This window comes from Dasypus novemcinctus, chromosome 8, assembly GCF_030445035.2.
Source record: "Dasypus novemcinctus isolate mDasNov1 chromosome 8, mDasNov1.1.hap2, whole genome shotgun sequence".
NCBI classification, from domain to species: Eukaryota; Metazoa; Chordata; class Mammalia; order Cingulata; family Dasypodidae; genus Dasypus; species Dasypus novemcinctus.
In genome coordinates this window covers 86,954,694-86,974,295 of record NC_080680.1, presented here as the reverse complement: position 1 = coordinate 86,974,295, position 19,602 = coordinate 86,954,694, and the positions used below count along the sequence as shown (strand labels likewise).

At 56.6% G+C, this 19,602-nt stretch overlaps 1 protein-coding gene across 2 annotated transcripts in view; it reads left to right on the top strand.

Moving 5' to 3' along the window:
- NCS1 (neuronal calcium sensor 1) overlaps positions 1-19,602 on the top strand; it is a 65,157-nt gene that overhangs the window by 8,256 nt on the left and 37,299 nt on the right. For both annotated transcript variants that reach the window (XM_012526988.4, XM_058302219.2), the window contains exon 2: positions 19,321-19,345. In XM_012526988.4, coding sequence (XP_012382442.1) covers positions 19,321-19,345 — 25 coding nt within the window. The remainder of the gene's footprint in view (positions 1-19,320; positions 19,346-19,602) is intronic.

The window sequence follows — 19,602 nt, the reverse complement described above, 5'->3', positions numbered from 1 at the left end:
TGGTCTCTGCGTTTGGCCTGGCTGGATTGGTGGCTGGGTCATTCTGCATCAGGCTCCCTGCTTGCCCCCTTGGGGAGAGAGGGGCCACTCTGGAATGTGGGGTTTCAGGATCCTGGGTCGACATGGGCTTGCAGGGCTGCAGAGCAGTTTCCTAGGCCTCAGTCCCAGGAAGACAGAAGCCCGGACAGTAACTTTGGAGTCACTGCTTTTCTGTGGGACCCTGTCCCCTTCTGTGCAAGGTGCAGATTGCCAGATGGTGCGAGTCCATGGAGAAGCACAGTAAGGACGTGAGGTCCCGAGGGACGGAGTGTGCTTGCACCCTGGTGTCTTGACACCTGGGCTTTTGGGCCATTTTGGTCCCAGGCATCGTTCCTAGTTTCTCCATGCCTCAGTTTTCTCACCTGTGAGTGGGGATAATAATACTGCTACAACAAAGGGTGTGTGAGGTTAGAAATAATAGAGACACTGCGTTTGGTGGCTTTCTTAGCTTATCAGTGGTAATGAAGGCTCCATACATGCCAGTGCCGAGCAGCCCGCGGTGAGAGTGTGGACTTAGCACCTTCTGTGAGATCCAGGCCCTATGTTCACCTGCATTCCTCACAGGAATTCTGTGTGGTCCTCGTTGTACAGATGAGGAAACTGAGGCTGGCGGCCCAAGCCCACTCAGCTGGTGCATGGCGGAGCTGGGCTTTAGCCCCCTCCTGTCTGAACCTGGAGTCCACACTCTTAACTCCTGGGCCGTAGTGAGGAGCCCCGTGTGTGTGTGTGTGTGTGTGTGTCGGGGGGGGGGGGGAGCCGCCATGGAGGCGTGTGGGTGAGCGTGAGCAAGCGTGGGTGCCTGGTGTCGGTGCGTGGGCGGGATGAGTGCTGTGGATCACGTGTGCCAGCCCGCTTCACGTGTGCACGCTCTGCGTGTGAGCGACGGGGTCGTGGTGTGTGTCAGGAGTGGGTGCGCAAGTACGGGTGTGTGCACAGGTGCGCGCTGGCGCGTGTGAGGGCAGCTCTGTGCAGGTTGTAAATGCAAGTGTGTGGGGGGCAGGGGCGCTGGGGAGGGAGGCACAGACAGGCCTGGGAACCTGCCTCCGACGTGAGAGCTCAGCTGCTGGCTCTGGGACCGAGCAGAATTGGACAGACTCCCTGGCTCCAAGGATGTGGCTGCCACTTCTCAGTCTCCTTGCCCTGGCCATGGTGGTTCCCAGGAGTCCAGCTGTTCTCAGACAGTAGGGGCGGGGGGCGGGTATCAGGCGGGGGGAGTAACTGTAACCACGACTCCTGTTTACGTCCATGCCGGCACAGATTTTATGGCCTTGAGTTCTTGCCACAGCCCCGAGAGGAAGGGACTAGCATGCCCATTTTACAGATGAAGGAGAGGAGGCTTAGGCAGGCTCAGGGACACGCTGAGGGCCTCACAGCCGGTCAGCAGCCATGCTGGGGCTCAGCCTCACGTCCCTGTGTTGCCACAGCCATGCTATACTCTTGCCCACCACACCCCCGCCGTCATCCTGAGCCTCGTGACCCTTAGAGCTGCCTGCCGAGGGAAGGCGCTGAGCACCTGTCACTGGCCAGGCAGCTGGGGTTCCCGGGCCGGATGTGAGGTGGGGCGGGGGTGCATGCACCTGTGCACGCACGCCCCTGCTGGTTCCAGGTGTTCTCCTCCCGCAGGGAATCCGGGGTGGATCAGACTTAGCTTCCTCCAGGAAGCCTTTTTCACAGCGGCGGCACTATCTTGGCTCTCAGGGAAGCTGCAGGATGCAGCAGGGCGTCTGTGGAAATGCAGCTGCAGCCCAAGGAAGAGGCGATGGCGCCTTGGGAAGTGTCTGTAGGAGGAGGGAAGGGAGGGAGTTCTGAGGCCGTAATGTGGCTGGCGCTCGGGGGCGTGGTGGCAGGTCAGCCCTTGGGGTCTGGAGGTCTAGTAGCAGCACCTCGGGTGACTGTGAGCTCCTTGGGGGCTGTCGGGGAGTCTTTGGCCTTCCAGTTCAGGGCCCAGCCCAGGGCACAGAGCAGGCCCTGTGAGAGGGGCCTCTGAGCAAGGCCTGGAGCTGTGCAAAGGGCCTTTCCGTCTCTTGCTTCGGCTTGCCTCCTCCCACTGGCCTGGGGCGGGACCCGTCAGTGCTTCTGACTGGTCGCCTGAGGGAGGGGGGCATTGCCAGGGAGTTGGGAGTCTGGGGTCCAGGTTCCAGGTCCAGTTTACTGTGGCCCCTGGCTGCTTCTCTCTGTCTCATTTCCCCCCTTCTGTCCTGCTCTCTGTGACGTGGGATTCGCCTTTCCTCAGCCCCAGGTGTGCCGACAGTGCCGCAGGGTAGGGTGAGGGGTTGCTCCTTGCTGAGGGAGCCTGGTTGGGGGGTGCCCAGGAAGGGGTTCAGGGCAGCTGCTGGCTCTGACGGTCCTGGTCTCGCGATACGGCCCCCAGGCAGCTGGCGGGGCATCCGGGCCACCATGCTCTGGATTCCGGCCGTGGAGGGGGCAGCGGGGGGGAAGGGAGGGAGGGAGGAATGTGGCTTTGGGGAATATTTAACCCAAGGCAGAAATAGCGCTCTGCTTTTTTATTTCAGGCTTGGGTTTTCAGCAGGGAAGTGTGCTTCACTGCCAGTCTCTCTCTCTGTCCAGCCTCAGGGCCCACGGCTTTGCTGGCTTCCCACAGCTCTGCCCTTTTGGGGCCAGGAAGTGGCCTCCTTTTTTTTTTTTGGACCAAGTAGCTGCTCTGGGGAACGGAAGGGGCCCTGGATGGAGGCACACAGCTGGGTTCAGAGCCCTCCTGCTCCACTTCCCAGCCCTGCAGTGGCTTCCTGCTCTGAGCCTCTGCTTTCTCATCTACAGAATGTGGGTGTTGAGCTGACACAGCTTTTCTGGGTGGCGTAGTACCAGGAGCGCCTGCTCAGGGGCCAACCAGGCCTGGGTTCAAATCTCAGCTCCACCTCTTATCAGCTCTGGGATCTTGGCCAAACTCTTTCCATCTGCGCCTCCTAATTTCATCTGTAAAATAGGCGGATGATGAGAAGCCTGCATCCCAGGATTGTGAATGGAATTAATGCAAAAATGTCGTGAAAGGGCCTGGCATATCCCAGGCTCTTGAATCTCACCTCCTGAGCCCCTAAATGGGAAAATAATGGCTTCTTGCGGGCTTGCTCCAAGGTAGTAGGACTGATGCATGTACTGTGTGCTTCGGAGCAGCCTAGAGGCAGCTTCACGCCTGACCTTCAGTGTGCCTCCTGCCTCTGACCCTAGACCCACCCTCACCCTCAACTCTGCTTTTCCCAAAGTCTAAAGGCCGCTTGCCCAGATGTCTCCAGGCCCAGCCAGGAGAGCGCTGCTTCTCAGACCTGGTGGTGATGACTCGTTTTGTTTAATTTTCCCTCTCCCTGTTCATCTGTGGATCCCACAAGGATGTCTTGTCACTGCTGAACCCCAACTTCTAGAACAGACCGGTGCATAATAGGGGCTGAGGAAGTATTGCTGGAATGAATGAACAAAGAAAAAAACAAAGGAATGAAGTAACAAAGCATCAGAGTCTCTTCGTGTATGTTTTGGTCATCACGCTCTGTTCCTTCTGCTTCTGTGTGGCCCCCTCCTCCCTCCTGGGCTGGGGGATTTGCCTGCATCTGGGATTGACCCTGGGAGGCTGGGGCTAGGGCGACCAGGAGGCCCCACGCCACCTGCCAGCCAGCCAGCCAGCAGCCCCTCCTTTCAGGCCCCTCGTACCTCTTTGTAGGAACCAAGAGATTCCTGTTCAAAGGCAGGAGATGGGGCTATTTTGGGCACTGTGGGGGAAAAAGTGAATGCTTTCCTTCTGTTCAAAAGTATATGGGGGGGGGTTGTGCTGGGCAAACGAGGACCTTCACAGAGCTCAAAGCCTGTGCTCGCTGCTCTCCTGCCCCTCAGCCCCCACGGTCCTGCCTTCTCCTTCCGTGGCTCCGCTGCCCACGCTGTCACGCCAGGCGATTATTGTTTCCAGACTGCCTGCGACGAGGCCTTTGCAGGGCCCGAGCGGAACATGATCTTAATTAAAACTAACGGCCGCCGTCAAAATAAACGAGAAGAACCTGCTTTGCTGCCCTTGCCTCAATTCGCATTTCCTCGCGGCTGCTCTGTGGAACTGGGGGTGGCTTTGTGAAGTGTTCTGGCAAGACTCTTGGAGAAGGAGACCCAGCCAGCGGGGGAAGAAGGGCTGGAGGCCCAGGGTGCCTGCATGAGGCCAGGCTGGCTGTGGGGCCCTCTTGGTTGCCTTCTGTCCCCTACTCCCTCATTCCCAAAGCATTTATGGAACAGCTGGGAGGCCCTGCCGGGTCCTGTGGACACTGGGGCCATGGGGAGCCTGGATGGATAGATTTCTGGCTCTCTTGGCATTCAATTTGATAGGGAACAGCTGTTGGACCAGAATAAGCTTCAGGACAGGGCATTCCAAGATGCAATGGGAGTACATGGTTGGGGGTGGGGGTCAGCTCAGCTTGGGGTGTATCTGGGAGGACTTCTTGGAGGAAGTGATATTTCAGTTGAGACCTGAGGGTAGGGTTGCCCAGACATACTATACTTAAAAATTATTCGTTGTTTATCTGAAATTCACATTTAACTGGATATCCCATATTTTTATTTGCCAAATTTGGCAGCCCTACCTGAGGGAGGAGTAGGAGTCGAGAAAGCACAAAGAGGTTTGGAGGGATTTGTGTGTGGGATGTTGACAGTGTTCCAGGCAGAAAGAACTGCATGTTCTGGGTCTAGCGGCATCCGAGTGTGGCAACTCTGAGCACCTGGATGTGGTGGCCGGAGGGTAGAGGGGCCTGTGCGACAAGAGGGAGAGGCAAGGTGGGCGTGCCTGGTGGGTTGTCCTGTGCCGTGCCCCGCCTCCAGCCTCAAGGGCGAGGGGCGCTGAGGAAGGAGATGAGCCCTGGAGGCTGCGTGCAGCTGGCCAGCCTGGAGGTGAACTTGGTGACCGGAAACAGATCCAGTCTGAATCTCGTCTCCGTGTGGCCCTGGGCAAGGCCCTTGGCCCCTCTCCCTACGCTGCGGTTTCCTCATCTGCAACGTGGAGTACTTCTAGTCCCTGCTTTGTGGGCTGTGTGGTGAGCGGCAGCGCACTGGGTTTGCTCCTCGGGGCCCGGGAACCGGGCAGGGCAGGGGAGCCCACCTGAAGGGGCGGCCCCGTTGAGGGCTGCTCTTGGGAAACAGGTGAGTGACGTGAGGCCGCAGGGCACGCTCAGGGAAGATGGGGGCGCTCCGCTTCGGCGCACAGAGGCACCAGCAGGCGTTGCGGTCAAGGTCACCGGCCTCCAGGGAGGGTGCGATGGGCACGCGGCTGTGCCTCTCCACGCCCCATTACTCCTCCAAGCCCCTGGCAGCACCCCCGCCCCCCGCACCAATGCCAGGGTCCTCTTCCTCCCTGAGGACCATGACAAGGACCTTGATGAGTCACTTCTGTGCCTCTGCCATCGGCTCTTAAAGGGCCAGGGCCAGAGGCGAGATTGCTGCCTGCTACTGGCCCTGGAGCCGTGGGGGGCTCCAGCGCCCACTCCACCCTCACCCGGCCAGATGCCCTAGAATTTGAGCCCCAGAATCCTCCAGAGCCCTGCTGGAGTCCTGCCCCAGTGCGGCTCAGGGACAGGCTCTCAGCATTGTGCAGCCATTTGGCCTGAGGAGAGGACTCGCCGCATCCTGGGCAGGAAGGGGGGCTTCCTGGTGATGCCATGGCTGCCCGAGGCGTGAGGGGTGGGTGGGAGGCTGTGTCCTGGCCCTTCCCCAGGTACAGCCCCTGCTAGGCCTGGGTCTGTCAGTGTCATCTAGTTGCTCCTGGGTAGGAGGCTTTCCAAAATGCTTTCCTGGGGCGGGGGTGTCCCTCTGTTCCCCTCTCTTCTCTGCCTCATCTTGGGGGTCTCTCCGTGGCCCCTCTCTGCTCCCATTTGGAGGTTTCCTTGCCCTATTGGTCATGACATTAGGGGCTGTGACCGTTCTGGCCTCTGCCTGAGATGTGATGGAAACCAGCCCAGCGTCTCCCACCCCCTCCAGGAGGTGTGGAGGGGGGAAGGGGAGAGGGGAGGGAGAAAAGCAGATGCCACCTGCTCCAGACGGGGTGGAAGGAGGGAGGCGGCCGTCCACGGCTTCTTGGCCGATGCTGCAGTGCCCTCCCTTCCTGGAGCCCGAGGATTGGCACTGCTCACCCCGCCTTGTCTTTGGGTGCAGTGGCACTAGCAGCATTAACAATTGTTAATATTTGGGGGCACTCGTGTGCTCCTCTGCCCCAACCACAGTTCCTCCGGCTAACGCTTTGTTCTAGCAAGATGTGGTTTCTTTGGTGCCTTGAACCTGCTGGGCTCTGTATTGTCCCTGAACTTTGGACATAAGGCCCCCTCCTCTCCCTTGCCGTTGCCTGGCTTAGGTCCTCATCTTTTATATGCCAGCGTTCCTGACTTTTCCCTGGGCTGAACTCCCTGGCCGCTCAGGCTAGGTCGAGCCCCCACTTCTCACTTGTTTCGCACCCTGAACTTTCCCGCCTTAGCACTTAGCACAACAGATTAGACGGTTGTTTGTGGAATGTCCATCTGCCCTCCCATCAGGACCCCTGGAGCACAGGGACTTGTGTGCCGTATTCCCAGAGCCTAGCTCAGGTCTAGCCCTTTGGGAATGCTCAGTAATCAATTGCTGGATAAATGACAGGGGAAAAAATCCCATTTGTTCCTTCTAACCACCCTGTGAGGAAGGTATTGCCAGAGAGGCTCAGAGAGGTTAGTTCAGTTGCCCAAGGTATGTGGGGTACGAGAAAGACTCTTGTTGATCAAATGAGTTGCCTTGGAGCCTCTGCCTCTCACAGCATCTGACCTTGGCAGGTGCACAGAAGATGCTTGGGAAATTGGGCTGAACCGAATCCCTGATGTATGAAATATCTGAGAGGCTCTCCACCAGGGGTCTTGGAGAAAACCTTGCATGCCAACCTCCCCCAAGATCTTGCAGGAGGCAGAAGATGTGGCTCACCCCTTCAGGACTCGCTCCTAAGGAGGATTTAGAGCCTGGCAGTAGAGATGGCTTGAGCCAGCAGGGTTCTTGAGATCTTATTTTGTCTTTGTGTATGTGTGTGTGTGTTTGAGTGTGTGAGTGAGAGAGAGAAAGAGAGAGAGACAGTGAGGTGGGGCCAAGTCCATTTATTAGCCAGAAATGAGTTAGAGTTTTAGAAAATAAAAGTAGTCATGTCTACCCTACATCCTACATACCTAACACAATCACAATGCACACTTCAAGAACAAAACACACTGAGCACCTACTATGTGCCAGATTTTGGGGATATGGCTGCAACTTCAGCCAATACAGATACTGATCCTGGGGAGCTCACAGTCACTGGGGAAGGACAGAGTGTGGAAAACACAGGCAATTACAAAGATGAGAACAAAAATGTTCCTCATCCCACTTCTCTGAGGCCACCGCTGTTAATATTTTGACGTATTTCCTTCCAGACTTTTTTCTATGTGTGTAGTAGCTATTTCATCCTCAGTTTACTGATGAGGAAACCAAGGCTCAGAGAGGTTACCTGGCTAGTCCAATGTCCCACAGCAGAAATGTGGTAGAACTGGAATCTGAGCCTCTATCAATGTGACTCAGTCTGTGTCACTCAGTCAAGCAAGTCGTTAATAGATCAGCAAATATCGAGGGCCTTTGCTTCTCAGCACCAGTGGTGCTTTGTTGTTTGTGTTCAGAAGAGCTGAAGGCTCTGTACCTCTTTGAAGAGACCACACGCCCCGGCCCAGGAGCCAGGCATGAAGGAGCTCAACTCCCAGAGTGTATTTGTGTGATGTTTTAAATGCTGCACTTTCCCCACAAGTTCTGGAGTCACCCAGACCCTGGTCTGTCCCAGCTCTACTCAGACTAGCTTTGGCCATTGGGCAAGTGGCTTCTCCTCTCAGAGCCTCAGCGTCTTCGTCTCTATGATGGGACAATCAAAGTCCTTGCCTCAAAGCATCATCCGGGCATGAATGAGATGAATGCCTGCCAAGGTGCTTAGCCTAGAATCCGGTGTGCAGTAAGTGCCCAATAAATGGCAGCTTTCTCTTATCATTCCTGGAAGACAAAGTACCTCTTCCTGCAGTTATACTTACACTTTCTTTTTTGGAGAAAGCTATTTTATTTATATAGAAATTAAAATCAATGTAATTAATAACTTTGTTTTATTTTATTTATTTATTTATTTTTAAAGATTTATTTATTTATTTAATTCTCCCCTCCCCCGGTTGTCTGTTTTCTGTGTCTATTTGCTGTGTCTTGTTTCTTTGTCCGCTTCTGTTGTTGTCAGCGGCACAGGAAGTATGTGCGGTGCCATTCCTGGGCAGGCTGCACTTTCTTTCGCGCTGGGCGGCTCTCCTTAGGGGGGCACTCCTTGTGCGTGGGGCTCCTCTGCACCAGGGACACCCCTGCGTGGCAGGGCACTCCTTGTGCGCATCAGCACTGCACATGGGCCAGCTCCACACCGGCCCCCGGGGTTTGAACCGCGGGCCTCCCATGTGGTAGACGGACGCCCTAACCACTGGGCCAAGTCCGTTTCCCATAACTTTGTTTTTAGAGTAAAACAAACACCAGTGTATGATGAACTAGAATGCATAATTTACGGAAATATTTGAGCTAGAACACAAGATTTGAACTCAACTTTGCGGGGCTGCCTGGTCCCAGGACCACCAGCCCCACCCCTTGGGGTCTCTGTGGAGGGAACCTTTGAAGAGCCCTTGGACTCCCTCTGTTTACATGGTCCTACTCCAGGGATGAAGCATGTTCACCTGCCTGCAAGCTAATCAGAGTGAACATTCATACCCATTTGTCAGATGAGAAAATTGAGGCTCAGCATGAAAAAATAAATTGCAAAGATTCACATCTTATTTTCGTAATTCTAAGAGCAAGAAGGGCACAAGGCGTCTAGGGAAACACAGAGCCTGGAGACCTGACTCTCCAGGGGAGGCACTGAGAAGGGAGGGGTCCCCTGCTAGACTGTGTGCCCCTGAGGCTAGGTGTCTGAGTCTTATCCACCTCTCTCTGTGGCACAGAAGGTATTCAGCAAGTGCTTGCTGTGGTCTGCAGGGAGTGGGGTGTTCAGCTGGTAGCCCCCTGTCTTAGTTGGCCAAAGGCTGCCAATGTAATAAACCAGAAATGGGTTGGCTTTTCTTTTTGTTTTTAAGATTTATTTTTTTTATTTCTCTCCCCTTCCCTCCTGTTGTTTGTTCTCTGTGTCATTTCGCTGTGTGTTCTTCGGCATCCGCTTGCATTATCTGGCGGCACTGGGAAACTGCATCTCTTTTTTGTTGCATCATCAAAATTACAAAGATGTGATTTTGCATCTTACATACAAAGATGTAATTATGCATCTTGCTGTGTCAGTTCTCTGTGTGTGCGGCCTCACTCCTGGGCGGGCTGAGCTTTTTTCACGCGGGGTGGCTCTCCTTGTGGGGCGCACTCCTTGCGCAGGGGGCTCCCTTATGCAGGGGCGTCCCTGCATGGCACGGCACTCCTAGTGCACAGCAGCACTGTGTGGGCCAGCTTCCCACATGGGTCAGGAGGCCCTCGGGATTGAACGCTGGACCTGCCATATGGTAGATGGACGCTCTATCAGTTGAGCCATGTCTGTTTCCCCATGGGTTGGCTTTTATAATGGGAATTTTATTTGGGGCAAAAGCTTTCATTTCTGAGGCCATGAAATGTCCAAATCAAGGCACCATCAGAGATGCTTTCTCACCAAAGGTCGGCTGCTGGCAGATCCTGGAGTCTTGCCACTTGACGAGGCAAGATGGTCCCTCTGTACTTCCTCTTTGAGCTCAGCTGTGGGCTCCTTGAGCCTCTCTGTCTTTCGGCAGCTGTAAGCAAGGCTCGAGTCCTCTCTCTCACATGGCAGGGTCAAAACGGCAGAGCTCCTTTTTTCTGTTTCTCCTTTCTCTCCATGTGTTCTCAGTTTATATAAGACCCAGGAAAAGGGTGGAGACCCAACCTGGATCACGCCTCACTGACAGTCCAATCAAAAGTTCTAAAGTGATCTAATCACATGATCTAATCAAAGGTCCCTTAACTGGATTTAATGCAATCAAAGTACCCCACACCCACAGGAATGGATTAGTTTAAGAACATGATCTTTTCTGGGATTCACAGAATTCAAACTGTCACACCCCCACCTTGGAAATCACCATCTCCAGCTCAAGCCTTTCTGAGCTCAGGCTCTGGAGTCAAATGGAACTGGGTTCTAGTCTCCACTCCTTTGCCACTGATCATGTGACCTCAGATGAGCACCTTCCCCTCCCTGCGGAGGCTCTGTTTCTGCATTAGTGAAGCAGGCTGGTGGGGACCAACCTCTCAGCACAGGGCCTGGTGCATTGTGAGTGCACAGTGAGCGGAGGGCCCTATTGGGCCAAGCAGAGGCCTGGTGGTCGGGGCGAGAGGATTTGAGCGGCTCTGAGCAGCTCTTGCATCTGTTCTTGGGCCAGGGCCCAGCTCTTCTCCCCGACTGTGGCAGGCAGTTTCCCATCTTGACATCTGTCCTGCGGTCCAGCCCTGTCAGCTGCTGCCCCTGATGGCATGGAGACCCCTGGCATTTTATTATAATACCACGACTCATCATAATGGTAACAACAGCACCATTTCTGTACTGTGCGCTCAGGGCCCAACTTGTGACACCCACATTCTCTTGTCGACTCCTGGCAGCGGCCCCTGTGAAGGAAGGGGAAACCGAGGCTCAGAGAGGGGAATGCATTGACCAAGGTCACGCAGCGACCGAAAGGCAGATGGACTGGTGTGTGCAGAAGCCTGAGGTGGGAGAGAGCCTGACTTCAAGGGCCACAGGCAGGTCAGCCAGGCGGGAGCTCAGGGTGGAGAAAGGCAGGCCCCTGGAGCCAGCTGGTGGCCCCTCTCTCCCAGTCCTGACTCCAGTCTACCCTCTGGGGTCAAGGATCGCCCATTACTCCCTATCCCTGAAGCCAGGCCTAATGGCTGTGAAGAGTTCCCCCTTGCCTCAAATTTGGCTCTTCTGCAGCTGAATTCACCCCAGGACTGCCCAGTCATCCTCCTGCACCCCTGCTCCCTCTCAGTGCAGGGGCAAGGCCACTGTGAGCATGCAAAGAGAGGATGTGGGGAGCCTGTGTGTGTGAGGTCCACTTGGGCATGTGGCTGCCCTTGCCCTGCCCTGACCCTCAGTACCTCCTGGTGACACTGGCGTAGCCATAGCAACAGCCCGTGAGCCCTGGAGCTTCAGAGGCTGTAGGGAAACAGTGAGCACCAAGTGCTTAGTGCAGGCGGACGTGCAGCTGGTGCTCACTGACAGCGGCAGCCCTGTCGGTCACAGGCAGCTCTCCTCATGGGTCTGTGCATGGCTGGATGGCGATGCTGGCTCCCAGCGGGCAAGCCTGCACAGAGGGGGTAGCGTGGGAGCGAAGCCCGCAGGGCCGTGCCTGTCTTTCCAGCTCAGGGCTGGCCCAGAGCTGCGGATGTGGGTGGAAAGCGCGCACGCCAAGGGGGCTGAGCCGCCTGCCACCCCCATGGTGGGAAGAGGGAAGAGGGGGGCCCGGTGCTGGGAGAGGAGGCTGAGGAGGCGTGTGGAGCGGGTAGAGGGGAGTGGGCGATGGGGGTGGGCTCTGGGAACTCACTCCCTCTGGGTCAGGGCGAGGGGCTCCCACAGCACCTCAGCTCAGCAAAGAGAGTCTGGGAATTCTGGGCAGGAGGCCAGCTCCTCTCGATGAAGGCCAGGCCTGGCACTGGGGCCCACCTCCCCTCCAGCTGGGCATTTATGGAAAACAGGAGGGGGGCGGGGCGGGGGTGGGGGCGCCTGTCTCTCTTCTCACCCTAGCAGAGGCATCGAGTATCAAGAGCAGCGACAATAACACCAACCACCATTTATTAGGCGCCTCCTTTATGCACGTTATCACATTACCTCTGCTCTTCGAGGCAGTCCTCCCCCAGGGCTCCGTGTCACAGATGAGGTGGTGACCCTCGTCCACAGTCGCCCGGCATGTTAGTGTATCTGGGACTCGACCCAGGTCGTCTGGCGTAGGCCTGAGCCCTGTCCGTTTCCACACTGGCCCTGGTGCCCACGGGCTGCTCTTCCTGGGAGTCCCAGGCTGTGGGGCCCCGCCCTGGCTCTGCCCCTCCCTTACCGCTGCCCTTCGGTCACTTTGTGGAGTGTGGGAGCTGGGGGACCTGGAGCTCTCAGAGCTTCGTCATCCCACAGATGGAGACGTGAGGCCCAGAGGGGGAAGGGGCGTGGCAAGCGCACAGGGGCAGAAGCCAAGGTGGGCAGCCTGGAGACCCCTCAGCCTCCCGGCAACCCCAGGGCATCCCTGCGGGGCTTCTGGAAACAGAGGCCCACAGGTGCCGACTGATCGCAAGGAGGGGCTGAGATGGGCAGTCTGCACTGCAGGAGCCAGCTGGGGGGTGGGGGGTGCTGTGGGGCAGGGGAGGACTGGTGGCACCCGGAAGGTAGTAGAGTGCAGGTGGCTGCCGACCCAGCCGTGCCTGTGACAGGAAAACCCTGCAAGGCGTCTAACCCGCTTTCTTGCCTTCCTCCTACCTCCTGGGTCCAGCACTTTCAGTTGGCACAGCCAGTGGACAGGAGGAGCAGGATCCGTTTCCCCTTTCACAGACAGGGAAACCGAGGCCCAGAGAGGGGACAAGATCACACAGCAAGGTAGTGGCAGACCTTTGGAATCCAGGTCTCATGAGACCACGGCTGCCTTCCCTATGGGGAAATTGCTGCTTCTTGTGAGGCAGGGGACAGGTCAGGCTTTGGGGCAGGAGGGCACATCCTGGCCCGTGATTCCCTGGAATATCCCTCCCTTCTCTGACATAGCTTTGCGGTCGCGCCCAGAGGAGAAGAGGAAGTGCGTTCCATTCCGAGGGAACAGCGTGTAGCAAGGCTTTGCAGGGTACTGCAGGCAGGAGGTTGGCTGTGGGGGAGTGGCTGGAGGGGCAGGGACCAGGCTGGAAAATTTAGATTTGTGCTGATCCCTGAACTTTAACCTGACTGCAAATGAGGCTGGTTCTAAGATGGGACGGACAGGAACAAATGAGGGATGACAGCTGCTGGGTGGGGAAGAGAGGAGAGCGAGGGATGGACAGGGGGAGGCTGGTGCAGTGGGGGAGCAGGGGCGCCTCCGCGCCGGCCCGCCGTGTTCCCGCCTGGGTGGGACTTGCTGGCAGTTGGTGTGGGGCTGCGGTCGCGCAGGAGGAGGAGCTCAGGGAACACGGACCTGGGAGCCCAAAGGGTCCCTGGTCACCTGAGAGGAGCTCCTGGGACTGAAACCAGGGCTCCCGGCAGGAGAGGCGCCTGGGCATCAGGCTGTAGGGATGGCGATCGAGCCCAGGGTGCTGCTGCCTCTGCAGACAGCGCATGAGGACAGCGCATGAGGAGGGAGTTCAGAGGGTCCCCGTCCCGTGCTTGGGCGAGAAGAGCCTGCGGAGTGGGAGTGGGAAGAGCTGCCCGGAGCTGGGAGGAACCCCGGCTGCAGTCAGGGGCTAAAGGGAGGGCCAGGGAGTGACGAGGAGCCTCGGGGGCCAGGCCCAGACATCCCCCGCACTCCAGGGCCCCCTTGCTGACGGGTTTTCCTTCATCTGGAGGGGTGTGCCTAAGGGACGAGCGAGGTGTAGAGGACGCTGGCCCACGTAGCCTCTGTCCCCGGAGATGGAAACAGGGCCCCGTTAGCGTTAGCGACGGGAGAGGGTGGCTGATAGGCCAGGACCAGCCCTTCGTCTCCCGTGCTCCTTCCTGCTGCAGCCAGCACCTTGTGGGGGCTGCCAGCCCCTGCTTTCTGTTCCCACCATGTTTGAGCTGAGCTTCAATCAGGAGAGAGGTATTTTGCTTTAGGGAAATCAAAATCAGACTCAACATTTACCCTGGGCTCCTGGGACCGGCTCTCGTGTTCGTTCCTGGCAGACAAGAGCTGCGTGGAAAGAGGAGGAGTGGGAGCGGGGAGCAGCCTCAGAGGCGCAGCTCTGGGGGGAGGAGGAGGCTGCAGGCACTGTGGGTGCCCCCGTCGTGGGGGTGGATGCGGGCCTGGTGGTGGTGAGGCAGCTGGGGGTGGAGGCTGGCAGCAGGCAGGCGCAGGGCCCCTCCCCGCGCCCAGGCACCAGCAGGCCCCTTCCTCCGCCCGGCATCCCCTGTTCCATGGATGCAAGAGGGAGGAGAGTAGTAGGTGTCCAGCCCAACTCTCCCAGTGAATTTTCTACCCACCTCTCAAGAATTCCTCCCAATGGTTCTGCTGTGTGATCTTGGCCCCTCTCTGGCCTCAGTTTCCCTGTCTGTGAAAGGGGAAATGGATGCTGAGCACTCAGAGGACAAGGTCTTCTCCTGGCTCGTCCTAGCATCACCCCTGGAACCTGGCCCTGTGTCCTACACACAGGAAGAGAGAAGAAATCTTTGTCGATTCCCCCATCATCACCAAGCCACCCGGCTGGGTTGGGAACGCATCCCAAAATGTGTTCCTCACGACACGCTTACCTTCACAGTTACATCTGGCTTTGGCTAGTTTGCAAGACAAGCAGCCTTTCTCCAGCACACTCCGACCTCCAGGCAAGAAGTTCAGAAGCCAGGATTTAAAACCTCCCGTGGGCAGTCTTCAAGGTGGACAAGCCACACTCTGCCAGTGTTTCTGCCTGGTAGCAGTTTATACCCCATCTTTCAGATGAAGACTTTGAGGCTCAGAAAGGTTAAGTAACTTGCTCAAAGTAACCCAGCCTACAAGTGGCCCAAACAGGATGATCACTCAGAACCTCTCACTATTGAGCCCTTGCCAGGTGCCGGACTTTGTGCCAGGCCCTTGAAGTTTCACCTTCTTAGTGAAATCTCCCAACCAGCCTGCAAGACAGAGGCTGCTATTTGTCCCATTTTACAGATGAGCCCTCGGAGATGTAGGGTCACTTGCCCAAGGCTACACCAGAAGGGTCAGGGAGCCCTGGCCTGGAGTTCTGCTGGGCCCATCCCAGAGCTCTTCTCTGGACCACTCAGCTTCACCACTGTCCACCCCCCGCTTGGGCCTGGCAGAGCCCTGCTGGACCCTGTTGTGGAGCTTGTAGGGAAACAGACCTCATGTGAAGCAGTGAATCCCTCATGTGAGGCGGGTTCCAAAAGGGGACATGGCGGGTCAGAAGGGCTGCCGAGAACAGGGCCGCGTCAGCTGGGACTTGAAGGCGAGCAGGGGTGACTCAGGAAGAAGAGACGCGGAGGGCTGTTCCGCGCAGGAGGAGCAGGCAGGAAGGCTCGGAGGCGGGAGTCAGAGGAGAATGAAGGGGGCACCAGGCTGGGGTGTGGGCAGGGCCCCAGGGGCTGCTTGCACCGAGGACGGCCTCCATTCCTGCTGGCTCTGGGCGCTGAGTGGGTCCTTGCAGCCCTGTTGATACTTTCTTGCCTGGAGGCTCTGGGAGAAGTGAGCACGCCCCCCCGCACCTCCCGCCCAGGAGCCGGGGCCTCGGAATGCCCCTTGGTATCTGCACGGAGGGCAGAGGAGGAGGGAGGCCCAACCCAGTGAGGGTCCCCCACGGGCGCCGCTTCCTCCCAGGGCTCGGGGGGGCCTGTCTGTGCAAGAAACCCCAGCCCCCCTGGCTCCCAGTGCGGGGTGAGCGGGTGGGGCCACACACACAGATAAATCCTGCTAGTGGAGCCTCAGGTGGCTGTGGGATGGGGAGGACAAAGATTTCCCCCCAACTTTTTATTTTGAAAAACCAAGGGAGACAGTGAAATAACAGTGCAATGAGCACCCGTACACTCTTGGTCTGGGTTTCCCAGCTGTTGACATTTTGTTGTGTTTGTCTCCTCATTCTTTCTAAACACGTGTGTATATTTCTGAGCCATTTCACAAGAAGCTGCAGACATCCCGACCCTTCACCCCTAAATTCTTTGGTGTGCATCTCCAAAGAATAAGGACATTCTCCTGCATAAGCTCAATATTCTTACCACATACAAGAAAATGAGCAGTGATGCCACTACAGCAGCTCATGGCCAGTCCACCGTCGAGTTTCCCCAGCTGTTCAAATAATAGCCACTCCTGGATTGTTCTTTGCAGTTTGGTTGCCTTGTCTCTTCTCTTTCTCCAGGGCAGTCCTTGCCTTGCTTTCTCTTTCACAGCACTGACTTGTTGAGGTGTCCTGGCTAATTGTCTTGTAAAATGTCCACCTTCTGGATTTGTCTGATCCTGTCCTTGTGATTAGATTCAGGTTAAGTACGTTAGGCAGGAGGACTCCATGGATAATGTGTCCCTCCGACTGCATCATGATGGGGCATGCCAGGTTTGATTGGGAAAATCGTTTTTTAATTTTAACAGTTTTATTTTTATTGTTATAGGAAAAGTATGGCCAGCACATGTCATTGGTAATTTTATGGGTATTATTGCTTAGACTGAAGCTAGACTGAGCAATAAATAAGAGCAAAGTGAGTTGATTTAAGGAAAAATTCCTGAGAAAAGTTGCAAAGGTGGTGTGAGAATGGCTGAGCTTCTGGAAACCCAGACGGAGTGGTTAAAGATACTTAGTTCTCAAACATTAAGGCTTTGATGTTGGGTAGACCTGGCCTGGAGTCCTGCTCTGCCTTTTTTTGTCAGTGACCTTAGGTCTGTGCCTGAGGTCACCTCCTTGGGCCTCAGCCTCCTCACCTGTTCAGTGAAGCTCTCCTCCAGGTAGCTGGCTAAGGGGGCTGGGATTTGGACGCAGGCCTGCCTGGCCACTCCCAGAGCTCTCCTGGCAGAGGGGCTGGGCGGCCAATAGCCAGGCCCCCAGAGAGCTGCTGGTTGCCCTCCAAGGCCCTCCTCGGCTCTGGGCAGTGAAGCAGTTAAGAGCTGCCGGCCCTAGTGTGGTGCCAGGGGACACCTGAAGGCCTCATCTGTTTCCTAAAGGTTAATTAGCTGCTTAAAGCAGCCTTCCTGGCTCGTTTCTCCAGCCCAACTCACGTCCCCTGGGGCTTGGCTGCCTGTGCTCCCCCAGCATTCTGTGTGGGGACAGTCCTAACGGGGAGGGAGGGAGGAAGGGCAGGAAGAGGAGGTGTCCCTCCCCCACCTCCCGTGGCTGCTGCATCCTGGTGCTTGGCCCAGGCACGGGGAGGCTGGGCGCAGAAGGGGACTTGGGAACGGCTGCTCTGAGACTGTGAGGGAGGATCTGGGCAGGATTGGGGTGTCTGAGCTGGGGGATCCCAGGGAACCCTCTCTTTGGCTCTGTGCGGCCCCGTCTAAGATCAGCAATGGAACTGACACCCAGTCCCCATCACCCAGGTCCTGCTGCTTGTGTCACATGATGCCACCTCTTACCAAGGTCATACAAGGCCGTGTAGTTCACTGGCAGTCTTAGTGATGGGAGGGGGTGGAAGGTCACCCAATTGGGTGTCCATCCTGGGTTCTGGAGTCCATTTCCTGGCAGGTCATCTCATGCAGGTAAGCAGACCTGGCTGAACCTGTCTTCTCCTCAGGAAAACAGAATCATACCTGCTTATGGGAGGCTTGTGAAGGTGAGAGGAGCAAATGCTTTAATCTTCCCAACAAGCCCGTTTTACAGATGAGGAAACTGAGACTCAGAGAGGGAAGTAATTTGTCTGAGGACACACAGCTAGTAGGCTGTGGAGCTGGGGTTTGGACCCACACGGTCCAGTCTGGCTCGAGTATATGCTCGTAGGCTTCCGGCTGTGCCCGGAGGGGTGTCCTAGGTCCCAGGTTCAGGACTTAAGCCTCAGGCCCTCAGCCCCTGCTGCCCTTCACAGCTGAGTGTGGGTGGCAGATCCACTAGCCCAGCCTGGCTTAGACCAGGACACCTTCCCTCTCTACCCCATGCCTGGCCCCTCCCAGCCCCCTATCCTTTGCTAAAACTTGCCCTTGGCAAATTGCGCTCCTTCGTACCAGGCCTGCCTGTCCTAGGAAACCCACACCTCCAGCTGTCGCCTCCCTCTGGATCTTCTCTGCGGCCTGCTCAGGGCCAGGCCTCCTCCTCAGTCTTGGGCGGGGCTTGTAGGGAGGAGAGTGCTAAGGGGGAGGGTCCTGGCAGGGGCCTTCATCCCACCCCGAGTCTGACAAGTGGGTTCCAAGCTGTGGGTGGGGGAGGCTGGCGGCACAGACTTTTGTTGAAACCCTGAACCTACCACGTACCGGTCTCTTGGTTTCCCCGTATGGAGCCAGGGCAGAGTCATGTCTCCTCTGAGAGGGCTGTTGTGAGAGTAGCTGAGCCAAAGCACGGAGGCCCACCCTGGGCACAGATCTGGGCATGCAGCCGGCACTCAGGTTTTGGCAGTTGCTACGAGCTTGCTTTGAGCGGTTTTTGAAAAGTTGCCTCTCCAAGTCTGATCAGGCACAAACAACTCAAGACACCCCCTTGGGCCTCCCTTCCCACTTCCCTGGGAAGGAATTCCAAGTCCTTTGCTCACCTGACATCAACCTCACATCTGCCCGCCCATTCACTCATTCATTCATTCCATGGCCTGTACGAGCACATGTGAACGCCAGCCCCCACGTGGCACTCAGGAGCATTCACATCAGTTATCACTGAATTCCCGGCAGGCGCTGTTACTGTTTTCCCCACTTTACAGGCAAAGAAACTGAGGCACAGGGAGCTTGTGCAACTCTCCTGAGATCACACAGGCAGGGTATGTGTATGGTTTTGAAGGTAGTTTGATGTTCTTGTTCAGTGATTTTAGAGAGAGCATTGACTTGGTTCCAGCTCAAGCCAATTCAGTACTTTTCAGAAAAAACTTTTTTTTGCTGTTTGTTTCATGGTTCAGTAAAGGATGACTATTTGGGCTTGGCTGGAAGTTCAGCCATTTTACACAGCTGTTCCAGCTTTTGGTTCACAACTTGGTTCATGTCTTGCCAATAAATGAACCTGAGGCTGACCACTGAAAGCTGCCGAAGGGATGTGCCGAGGAGAGTGAATTCTAGGGTGCTACTGGGGTTGGGGAGGGGGTGTTACCCCTCTCCTGGGAGCTGCCCCCACTCAACCAGACTCCCCCATGCAGGCGGGTCAGCCGAGTGCCTGGGGAAGCCAACACCTTCTCTGACCAACCTGTCCCCAGGGACTGAGCAATGGGAAATAATTTATCTTAGATGTTGGCCTCCTCAGTGGGCCTGGGACCATAGGAAGGAGCGGATCCCCAAATCTAAGAGTGGGGGTAGTCCTTAAAGCAGCAGCAGCCGCAGGCATTAGGAGGGGACGGGGCCAGTGCTGCCCTCTGCTGGGGGAGCTGGACACAGAAGCGCTGACTGGCCCTGTTCACCGGGGAGCTGATGCCCCCCATGTGGGCAGGCCAGCCACCAGGTGGGGAGGGCAGGAAGGGAGGCTCACCAAGGGATGTCTGCCCATTCCCTATGGCTCCTTCTCTGAGCTAAAAGGTTGCTTTTCTGTTTTCTCTTGCAGTTACCGAAAAGGAAGTCCAGCAGTGGTGAGTAGCTGCTTTTTTCCCAAGCGGTGGGAGGGCTGTGGATGTGGGCTTTGTGCTGCTGGAAACAGCGGCGTGTGGAGGAGCCCCTGAGTGGCTCATCCACACACCAATTCAGGCAGCCCCCGGCTGCCTTTGTTTGCACGGCACTGGTGTAGTTTCAGCTGAACTGGGGTAAGGGGTAATATTGGGGTGTTGGTGATTTCTTGCCTTGTGTGGCATCTTTAAGGACCACCAGGCCCTGAAGAGTTCATGCCAGG